This window comes from Dipodomys spectabilis, unplaced genomic scaffold (assembly GCF_019054845.1).
Source record: "Dipodomys spectabilis isolate Male_0828 unplaced genomic scaffold, ASM1905484v1 ptg000024l, whole genome shotgun sequence".
NCBI classification, from domain to species: Eukaryota; Metazoa; Chordata; class Mammalia; order Rodentia; family Heteromyidae; genus Dipodomys; species Dipodomys spectabilis.
Window position 1 is genome coordinate 4,052,996 of NW_024870701.1, and position 11,929 is coordinate 4,064,924.

At 37.2% G+C, this 11,929-nt stretch overlaps 1 protein-coding gene across 1 annotated transcript in view; it reads left to right on the forward strand.

Moving 5' to 3' along the window:
• The window catches only part of Mib1 (MIB E3 ubiquitin protein ligase 1), a 113,781-nt gene extending 102,242 nt beyond the window's left edge, over positions 1-11,539 (forward strand). Inside the window, exons 18-21 of the mRNA XM_042675013.1 lie at positions 208-286; positions 5,128-5,241; positions 7,670-7,770; positions 10,589-11,539. Of these exons, the coding sequence (XP_042530947.1) occupies positions 208-286; positions 5,128-5,241; positions 7,670-7,770; positions 10,589-10,729 (435 nt within the window). The 3' untranslated portion in view covers positions 10,730-11,539. The remainder of the gene's footprint in view (positions 1-207; positions 287-5,127; positions 5,242-7,669; positions 7,771-10,588) is intronic.
• Positions 11,540-11,929: the final 390 nt, after the last annotated feature.

Below are 11,929 nucleotides of genomic sequence, written 5' to 3' on the forward strand. Positions count from 1 at the left end.
GGACAGGCAGGAAAACTTAATGCAGAAATAATGCCTACTAAGTTAAGGTCCATAAAGTTGAGATGAAAGTAAAGAACAGAGGGGAATGTATAGTAATTCTCTGTGCTTGAGGTTTCCCTTACAGATGAAACACATTTGATAGATACAAAAAGAACTAGATTCAAAATACTTACCTATAGTTGCTCACCTTGCCTTCTCTTTCTGTAGATTGAAGAATGTGTGGTATGCTCTGACAAGAAAGCTGCTGTTCTTTTTCAGCCTTGTGGACACATGTGTGCTTGTGAGAGTAAGTATGACCATATGACACTTCTTCAGCATTATTAAACAAAAATTCTTAGAGGTTTGTTTTGTTTTGGGATAGCCCACAGAAAAATGGTTGAGTCTGGCATCATCCATCTCTGTGCCTCTATCAGAAGGTTGACTATTATTAGCCTTCCTCCTCCTGAGCACAGAGTAGACTGAGCAATTCGCTTTCTTCTACTGGTTTAGGTTTGTTTCAGTTCTACTAGCACAAAGTGTTCTCTTTTCACATATTCTAGAACCTTATTTCCATAAGGGGAGTCTAGCTCCCCTTTTCCATAAAATTGGTACATCTTCATTTTTCAAAACTTCCTTTAACGTTGTCTCTTAGCCATATTGTCCCACTCCTGAGGGACTCACAGCAGCCATTCGGGGCTACAGTGTCAGCTTTTCTCTTAACTGTTATGCTGAGAGAACTTAATTCTTTGCTTTGTGAGATCAACATTGGAATTTAAGAGATGCTTTAAATTCTAAATATATTTTCCTGGAGACTTCTGCTTTTTTCTATCTCCTCTGTTCATTTCAACTTCTTACATCATTCAATGTTCTTTTCTTTTTGCACTTTTTTCATTTTACCAATGAAAAATTTTAAACAACTTTAAGGTAAGTATTTTGTTTACTATTCTAAAATAGGTCAGTAATAGGTATTGATTTTTTATTAGATTACATTATACAGAGGAGGTATTGATTTTTCATATGCTATCTCACTAGAATAATATACTAATAGTATGATAGTCTAATCTCATTGGCATAGATTTCTTTAAACCTTGGTGAGTTTCTTTCCACATTCTAGTAAGCAACTGGTCAAGTAAAGAAAAGGTCAGAGTGTTCTTTTTTTCGTACTTTTAAATTTTATTTAATTGTAAAGATGTTGTACAGAGGGGTTACATCTGTATGAGTAAGGTTATGTGTAAATTTCTTGTCGAACATTGTTACTCCTTCCTTTAATTTCATTACCATTGTGACAACTTGAAACTGGGATTTTCCTGTTTCTCCTACTGCTTTCAATTCTTTTTTTTTTTTTTTAATTGTGAAAATACTGTACAGAGGGGTTACAATTACATGGGCAAGATAATGAGTACATTTCTTATCAAGCATTGTAGTCTCCTCCTTTGTTTCCCCTTCCCATCCCTTCCATTCCTCTCCCTGCCCCCCTACCCCCCCTACCCCCAACCAAAGTTTTGTAAGGTTTGTTTTTGACATAATGAAGGTCAGGGTTTTCTGTTGTAACAATCTACCTCATATAGCTGTTTTTGTTCACCCAAGGCTGCTATAATGAGTATCATCAACTGTCAAAATGACACATAAAAGGAAAATCCTCTGTCTTGAGCCAGACACAGTGGCTCAAGCCTACAATCCTAGCTACTTGAGAAGCAGTCATTGGGTATTCTCATTTGGAGGCCAGCTTAGGCATAACATGTTCAAAAGATTCTACCTTAACTAAAGACTGAGCATGATGGTGCAGAAACATTTGTCTCCTGGCTACATGGAAATGCATAAAACAAAAAATAATATATAAAGGACTGCCAGAGTATTTCAAATGATAGAGTACCTCCTTAGCAAGCATAAGGCCCTGAGTTCAAACTCCAGTATCCAAAACAAACAAATGAAAAGAAAGATTCTCTTCTTGATTAAAAAGGACCCAGGTTAATTAAATTTTCATAGACTAGATGTCAGCAGACTTTTCCAGTAAAGAATCAATAATAACTACTTAGCTATTTCCAACTTCTCAACTGTGCCATTGTAGAACAAAAATAGTCATGAAAAATTTGTAACCATGTTCCAATGAACTTTATTTGTGAAAACAGACAGCCAGTAAGATTTGACCTTCAAACTGTAATTTGCTGACCCTTACTATGGACCAAAGTAATGCCTGCCTGAGAAGTTGAAGATGATTGTAATTTGATAACAATATATTATTTTCCCAGGGGATCTCCTAAAGTTTTTACGTATAATTTGCTAAAAAAAACTAAAACAACAAACTGGTTTTGAGCTGTATTGGTGCTTTTAACTTGGTAGTAGACATTTTAACCTATTTAAAATATCTTCTTATTGATCTTCAGAACAATCCGAAGAAGTAGATGGTTTCTCCTTTTTGTTTTTGGGGGTTTTTTTTGGCCAGTACTCCCTTTTGTTTTTTTAGGACCTCATGTTTGCTCAGTTTGCTTGCTTAGCTAGTTCTATATCACTTGAGTCATGATTCTAGTCTTGCTTTTTGCTGGTTACTTTGGAGATTGAGTCTTGTGGATTTTTTGCCCTGTCTTCAAACCCTGATTTCCCAGATCTCAGCCTTGTGAGTAGCTAGGATTAAGTGAGTCACTAGCACTTGGATAAACACATTCTTAAATATTTATCTGCTGAAGAAGATGAAGTGGAGGTGGAAAACGTTCTGTCCTAGAGTATACATTCCAAGACCCACATTGCAGTATTGTTAAGCTGAGTATTGGAGCTTTAAAGAGTGTAAAGTACCATTGTCAAGTCAAAAGAAGGAGAGATTATATCCTTTTTGAGTGACTGAAAGGAAATTTTTTAGAAACAGTTCTGAACAGTTAATAGGAAATTTAGATAATTCATTGTTGTTGTTGTTGGGATTGAATTAATCCTAAAAATTTAAGATGAAAATCTTTATCAAGCTAGATTTCTGATAATGTTATTTTGTATAACTAAGCGTGAAATACATTATGTTCAGTCTTAGGGATCAGCCTTGATAACAATTCTGCATCTAAAATGTAGCTGTTAGGAGTTTGTGCCCCAACTTGTCTACATCACTGATAGTGTTTTGTTTTTACCGAGTGTTGGTGGCTCACGCCTGTAATCCTAGCTACTCCAGGTGGCTGAGATCTGAGGATTGTGGTTCAAAGCCAGCCTTGGCAGGAAAGTCTGAGAAACTCTTATCTCCAGTAAACCACCAGAAAACCAGAAGTTGCACTAAAGCTTAAGCAGTAGAATGCTCGCCTTGAGCTGGAGAGCTGAGGGACAGCGCTCAGGCCCAGAGTTCAAGCCCCATGACGGAAGAAAAAAAAAAAAGTTTAATGTTTTCAGTGGGAGAGAATGATAGAAGTGGTAATTGATCAAGATGCATTGTACTAATGTAACTCGGGGAATTGAAACCCATTTCTATAACTGCTTAGTAAATAATACATTGAATGTTTTCTAGTAAATTATCCCTAGTAGCCAGCATGGTTAACATTTTTATCTCTTTTTTTTTTTTTTTTTGTCGGTCATGGGGGTTGAACTCTGGGCTTGGGCATTGTCCCTGTGCTCTTTAGCTCAAGGAGTATGCTCTACCACTTGAACCACAGTGCCACTTCCAGTTTTCTAGTGGTTTATTGGAGATAAGAGTCTCACTGAGGGAAGGGGAAACAAAGGAGGAGGCTACAATGCTTAATAAGAAATGTACTCATTATCTTGCCCATGTAATTGTAACCCCTCTGTACAGTATTTTCACAATAAAAAAAATTAAAAAAATAAAATAATAAAATAAAAAAAGTCTCCCTGACTTTACTGCCGGGACTGGTTTGAACTGTGATCCTCAGATCTCAGCCTCCTGAGTAGCTAGGATTACAGGCGTGAGCCACCAGCGCCCGGCTATTTTTACCTACTTTTTAAATGACAAACAAAGTAAAGGACTGGGCATATAGGCTAAGTTGTGGACTATACTTTCATAATTCAAATGCTGATGACTAAAATATGTTGATGGCATTACTGTGTGCCATTTTATAACTAATTAGTTCAGATACAAAGTAGTATTTATAATCCATAACACATATTTGTACTTATTTCCTTATGGAATGAGAATGCTTTCTACTGAAATAGGGCTTCTAGCCTTCTCCAATTGATTTAGAAAGATACTGTTATGAAAAAAAGTAGTTATATTTTCCTGAAGTGCTATTTTTAAAAAGTAATCATTACACAATTTCTTTTTATATTCTATCAATTTGGTAGAAAAAGGGAGAAGGAAAAAAGGAAAAAGACTTGAGGAATTATAGAGATATGCCATTTACTATAGAAAACATTGTTAGAAAGTTATTCATGGAACCTCATAATTCTGGTATTGAAATTTGTAAAACTTTCTTCTCATTGTTTTCAGATCTTAAGATTTGAGATTACTCATTCTTTTTTTTTTTTTAAATTTAATTTAATTTTATTTGTGAACATACTGTACAGAGGAGTTACAGTTACATGGGCAGGATAATGCGTACATTTCTTACCAAGCATTGCAGCCTCCTCCTTTGTTTATCCTTCACATCCCTTCCCAGCCTCCCCCCTCCCCCCCTAATCCCAATCCTTCTCCTCCCCCCCCCCCCCCCCCCCCCCCGCACCAACGTTGTAAAGCTCGTTTTGGACATGACAACTTGTACTTCTCATTGTTGCAACAGGTCCACCTGTATCCTTAAACAACTGGTTTTTCCCCATCTCCTCCACAAGTTATACTGACATCAAATATAGTGAAAGCAGGGGTTATACTGTGGAGGAGGGACATACAAAGCAACAAAGAGATAATCTTATAAATGTGTTAGAAACACATGCATGAAAGAAAAAAAACATTAAAATACACATCTAAGGGTTCATTTTCCTGACATCACATTATCTGACCTTTTCCGCTTGACTCATACATATACTAGATACTACAAATAAGGGAAACCATGGGAGATTACTCATTCTTGATAGCATTTCACTGAGGTAGAATTATATTTTGGTTTAACTTGCTTAATTAATGTTTGTATAAATGTTTAATGTGAAGTGAAGTTGTAGACATTAGTAGAGAAAGACAAAATTTAATTTCTGTTGTGGCATGTAAGAGATATGTGTGTGTAACCTTTTCAGACTGTGCTAGCCTAATGAAAAAGTGTGTGCAGTGTCGCGCAGTGGTTGAACGAAGAGTGCCTTTCATTATGTGCTGTGGAGGGAAAAGCTCAGAAGATGCCACTGATGATATCTGTAAGTGGATTTTCCTAAGCATTCCTGTATTTGCTCTCTTGTTAAGACTTGTGCAAATATATCTCTCCTTCTGTTGTCTTGTAAAACATAAACTATGTGACTCAGATCAACAAAGGAATATGTATGGTTTTTCTGGTGCTTTTGTTACAATTATAAGAAACCTAATGCTATGTTTTTCTAGTTTGTTGGAACCTGTGTGTATAGTATAAAGTATATTGTGTTCTTTTTCAGTACTAGGGCTTGAACTCATGGCCTTATGCTTGTAGGCAAACACTTTGTATCACTTCAGCCACATCCCAGCCCTTTTAATTTTGGTTTGTTTGTTTTGCTTTGTTTTCCAGTCCTGAGGCTTAAACTCTGGTCCTAGGCGCTGTGTCCCTGTGCTCTTCAAGGCTAGCACTTTACCATTTGAGCCACAGTGCCATTTCCAGCTTTTTCTGTGATTCAATTGGAGATAAGAGGCTTACAGACTTTCCTGCCTAGGCTGGCATCAAACTGTGATCCTCAAATCTCAGCCTCCTGAGTAACTAGGATTATAGGTGTGTGCCACCAGCACCCAGCTACTTTAGTTATTTTTCAGATAGTCCAGCCAGTTACCAAATAGATGGGATGGAGTATGGAATTACAGGTGTGTACCACTATGTGTAGCCCAAGAACATTTTATTTCTATGTAAAGAATACTTGCAATTTTTTCATTTTTATAGTACCGGTGTTTTGAATTCAGGATCTCACATTTGTCAGCCAGGCATTTTACCACTGAGCCATGATTTCCAGCCCGAAGGATCTTTTTTGGTTTTCTTTTGTGGTTCTAGGTTTGATGAATGCTAAGCACACACTCTACCACTAAGCTATACCCAGTTCTACTTAGCGTATCTTAAGAGTGTATTATATTCCAGATTGTTTTTTTCAGTTTACAGACAAATTAACCTGATTGCTTTTATGTATCAGGTTTATAAACTTAAATAGCTTATGTCTTATGGAAAATTATTTGTGACAGTCTAACTATAGGTAGACTGAACTGAAATATAGCAAACAAATAGAAAGATAAAATAATTTACCTTCAAACTTTCCTTATTGTTGTTTGTTTTTGTTTTTGCCCTTTTTTCTTACAATGCTGGGCATTCAGGGCCTTGCTCAGCTAGCAAGTTCTGTGCTATTGGGCTACATCCCATTCTCTATTGTCAACCTTTTTTTTGGGGGGGGGGGGGGCGGGGATCCAGTCGTGGGGCCTGAACTCTGGGCCTGGGCACTGTCCCTTAGCTCTTCAGCTCAAGGCTAGCGCTCTACCACTTAAGCCACAGCGCCACTTCTGGCTTTTTTTTTTTTTTTTTCTGCTTATGTGGTGCTGAGGAATCGAACCCAGGGCCTCATGCATGCAAGGCAAATGCTCTACCACTGAGCCACCTTCCCAGCCCCTGTCAACCTTTTTAATAATACAGCTCTTTAAAAGGATTATTGTCTTTGGACAGTTTCTTAGGTTTCTCTGTTCCATAAACCTGTTTTTTTCTAACACTTTTGCTCCAGAGCTCTTGTATTTTTCACATTTAACATATAGAAATAGGGACAGACTAACTGGAATTTAAAAGACAAATAATGTATAGAGTAAGAAACATAAAATCAAAGATTTTCCCATTTTTGCAGACTGCTGATCATGGGCTTTTCTTGAGTTCCTCATCTTAGATCAGTAACAAAAAAATGTGAGCATGAACAAAGGAGGTTAGATTTTGTATGTTTTCATGAAAATGGCCTAAAAGACTTCAGTTAGTGCTGCCAAGGACTGGGAGCCTGGTCCAAGTGATCAAGTTCTTGCCTAGTAAAAATGAGGCCCTCAGTACAAGCCCCAGCATCACCAAATGCTTTGTGCAAGCTACTTCTCCATGTTTCTTATGGTATATGATCAGAGAAAATGTGTTTGAGGAAATAGGTAGAATTTGGAAAACTCACAGTTTTATAAATACAATTCCTACTAATGTGCAACTCTCTTTCTCTCTGAAGATTATAAATGAAAGGGTATAACATGAATTATTACTGTGTTTATTGTCCTGGTATGAAAAAGAATTGTTAAGAAGGATTCTAATAGAGCCTTGGGTTTTTTTTGTGTGTGGGGGGGTGTGGGGTGTCTGTTGTGGGGTTTGAACTCAGGGCCTGGATGGTGTTCCTGAGCTCTTTTGCTCAAGGGTGCTCTTCCACTTTGAGCCACAATTCCACTTTTGGTTTTTGAGTGGTTAATTGGAGTCTCGTGGGGACTTTTCTGCTTGGCCTAGCTTCAAACCATGATCCTCAGATCTCAGCCTCCTGCTAGGCTAGTATTACAGGTGTGAGACACTGTAGTGTGCCTGGCAAATCTTGTTTTTTAATAAATAAAATAGTTTTAGCAATAAAAAGTAAATATATTAGTAATAACCAAAAACATTTATCTGTATTACAGCAAGTGGGAATATTCCGGTGTTGCAAAAGGACAAGGATAATACCAATGTCAATGCAGATGTGCAAAAGCTGCAGCAACAGTTGCAGGACATTAAGGAACAGGTAAGGAGCTTGTCATGTTAAACATTAATTCTCAGAATGGCACTTCTGTAAACCAGAGTGTTCACTCTAGTAAGCAGAGTGTATAGTAACATATCACTTGTAGTTTTGAATCTTTGTAATGAGTAATATCTGACTAAGAGATTTAATCAGGTAGTTTTACAAAATAGGAAGGACATATGACCTATGAACATTAAAAAGATTATTCTTGGGCTGAGAAGTTGGCTCAGCGGTAGAGCACTTGCCTTGCATGCATGAGGCCCTGGGTTTGATTCCTCAGTACCACATAAGCAGAAAAAGCTGGCAGTGGCACTATGGCCCAAGTGGTAGAGTGCTAGCCTTGAGCTGAATTATTGAGGGACAGCACCCAGGCCTGGAGTTCAGGCCCCACAACTGACCAAAAAAAAAAAAAAGAAAGAAAGAAAGATTTTTCTCTCACACTAATGACTAGGAAATAAAATTGATTTTTAAAAATTGTTAGGACTAGGAAGGCGGCTTAGTGGTAGAGTGCTTGCCTAACATGCATAAAGCCCTGGGGTTCGATTCCTTGGTACCACATTAACTGAAAAAGCCAGAATGGCACTGTGGCTCAAGTGATAGAGTGCTAGCTTTGAGCAAAAGAAGCTTAGAGACAGCACTGGGGCCCTGAGTTCAAGCCCCAGGACTGGCAAAAAAAAAATTGGTTTTAGCCTGGGCATTGGTGGCTCATCCCTATAATCTTAGCTACTCAAGGGAGCTGAGATCTGAAGATTGCCATTTGAAGCCAGCTTTAGCCTTGAGCAAAAAAAGCTTAGGAACAGTGCCCAGACCCTGTATTTAAGGCCTAGGACCAGCACAATAAATGAATGAATGAATAAATGAATGGTTTTAACCAGTGAGGTGCCTTTACAAATCACCTAGCTTGTGGTACTGTATCACAGAACACTGTGGCTCATACCTGTAATCTTGGCTTATTTGGAGGCTGAGATTGGGAGGATAGTTCAAGGCCAGCCTGGAGAAAAGATTCTTGAGATTCCTTTTCAATTTATAACTAGGTTTGGTGGAATGTAATTGTTAGTCTTGCTACAATTGAAAATACAAAATAGGTGGATCACTGCTTAGGCACATACCCAGGCAGGAAGCAAGAGCCTGTCTCAAAAATAACCAGCTCAGTGGTTTGATTAGAAACCAAATCGGGTTTGGTTAGATTATGAATTTTTGTGGTTTATATACATCTCTCTCTATGTGATAGTTTATTAAAAGTGTCTATGTGTGTATGTCTGTGTGTGTGTGTGTACACATAGAAAAGAAAAGGAAAACTAAATGTAAAATTCAGAATATTTATTGATGAGATGCAAAGGATTAAGGAGGATTTTTGAAGAGGCCTCAAAAGTGAGATTAGCATTCCATACTTTATCAGTTATATTGTTCTGTATATTTTAAACATTCATCAACAAAAGTAATTCTTAATATCAACTCAGTATGTAGCGAGATAAACTGTCTGAATCTTGTAGGTGTATTTGGTAAGTAAGACAGCATAGCATGGTGATGCGTGCTTGAAATCCAGGCTCTTAGACAGGTGCGGGAAACAGGCAAGAGGATTAAGTTTTGATATAAGCTTGAGATTCAGAGTAACAATATTTCAACAGAACACCAGCAGCAGCAAAAAGAAAGTAATCTTTTTTGGCCATTCCTTGCCATTTGGCCCTAATTGATTCAGAGCTCCAGCAATGAGGTGGAGTCTGGGGCTGACAGCCACATCAATATCACCCAGTAGCTTGAGTCATCACTCCTGAGTTTACTGTCTGAAGAAACAATAGATGCGACCAGGTTGACTAATGATTGTTATGGACACTAGTTTAGAAGTGAATGCATGTATCTATTAGGCCTTAAACATCTCTCTGAAGAAATGAAGGCCTTTTGATTTGGCTAGTTTTTCTTTTGAGGGATTTAAAGGTTGTTGAAAACATATTGGCTCATTATAAAAGTTTAAAAATGAAACTGATAACACACAAATACACACACACACACACACACACACACACACACACACACACACACGAAAGTTTTGGTGCTGGTCTGGGGCTTGAACTCAGGGCCTTGGGAGCTGTCTCTGAGCTTTGTGCTCAAGGCTAGCTAGCACTCAGGCACTTGATCCACAGCTCCACTTCTGGTTTTTTAGGGGTAGTTGACTGGAGACAAAGAATCTCTTGGACTTTCCTGTCCTAGCTGGCTTTGAACTATAATCCTCAAATCTCAGCTTCTGAAATAGATTGTTTGATGTGTTTTCTCTGAAAAGGATTTTACCTTTTCAGTCTGGTTCAGAAAGGTACCACATATTTCCTGTCAAACATATATTCTAAAAAAGAGAGAGACAGATAAAGACAGGAAAAAAAGTAAAGACATGAAGCAGAAGCAAGTACCTGGGACTGTAAGAGTAAGCTACCATACCTTATCCCTCTTGTATCATTTTTTAAAGTGGGAGTGGTAATAGGACTGCTGCTGTATTGTATCCAGCATCTCTACATTGTTCCCCCTCCCACATGCCTGCTACCTATTCTCATGCATGTGCAGCTGGGTACCTAGAAGTGGAGATCTGAATTAACTGGGCCTCTTTAGTGTATAGTATCTATTTTATATAGTACCTTTATACTAATGCTGAAAGAACAACTAATATAATTTATAGGGATGACATTTTGACTATTTTTTTATTTCAACTGTTTAAAAATAAAAACAATATAATTTCACTAAAACAGCCATTAAGGAAATTAATGATAGAGTTAATCACATAATGTTTGCAAAATATGCCTCGCCTTTACTATTTCATTATCTTACATTACAGACAATGTGCCCTGTGTGTTTGGATCGTCTGAAGAATATGATTTTCCTTTGTGGCCATGGTACATGCCAGCTCTGTGGAGACCGCATGAGTGAATGTCCTATTTGTCGCAAGGCTATTGAACGAAGGATTCTTTTGTACTAAGAAGCCTAGAGTGTTTTGTTAGCTAAAGTATATGGTCACGAGATCTTAGTAAGCTTTTAAGCTGCTTGGAAGTTGTAATGAATTAACTTGTACTTTCATAATTTCTTTACTCCAGGGTAATTAGACTGTTAACTATACTAGAACAACAGCCACAAAATGCTGTACCTTACAGTGTTGGAAAATATGAATTTTTTTTTTTTTAGTTTGAAGCATCAAATACATAATTCATAGATAATTTACTTTGGGCTTCTAGGGGAAACATCCTTGAAGAGAAAACACCCTTTTTGTTTCTATTGCATTTTCTCCTATAATTTACAAATTTGTTAAACTGCAAAAGACCTAGTTCTGTATAACAGGTTATCCCTCGTGTATCACAACTACATCATGAAATGACACTGGTAATTCTGAAAAGTCCTGCTTCAAAAGGAAGGGGCAAATCAGACTATTAGGTCACCTGTATTAGGTGATAAATCCTAAGTACAAATTCTGCATGGCTAAGGAAGAAAGTAATAAACTGTCTGTGTTTAAGACAACAATTACCCAAATGTTACTTTCTGAATTTTTAGCATAAATGGAAGAAGCATGGAGTAAGAAGATGACCTTTACATTTAGCTTATTTTCTGGATTTAAAAGGATAATTGTTTAACTGAAATCAATACACCAGTTTTAAAATGCTGGCTAGAAATGAGGAGAAAAAACTAGGCAATCATTGTGAAGAACTAAAAGGGGTGAACAATGAGAGAATATCTATAACTTATTACCAATTGAATTCCTTATATTAATTGATAATGTTTAGTTCAGCTAGCCTTTTTTAAAAAACGATCTGTGAGAAGTATACTTCAGTTTTTCTTGTAATGACTTACCTGGGCTTGATCTAATCAGTGCATTACTTTGGCCTTAGTTAGGCCTCGGAAGGTTCTTCAGTTCAGATGATGTATTGTCAATAATCTTTTCTCTGTACCTGGTAATTCTGACAGTGTTGCTTCATCAGAGGCCTTACTCTCAAAAAGTAATCCTTACCAGAAAGAATAGTCTTTCTTTTATACTTGCAGATAAAGATATTTGAACTGCCAATAATTTCCAAGATAAAGTAAATATATACTTACTTAGAATGAGTCCCAGAACATTTATAGAAGTAAATCTGATTACCTGTAGAACTTTTTTTTTCCATGGGGAGCACACTTGGACTCTGAGTAATCT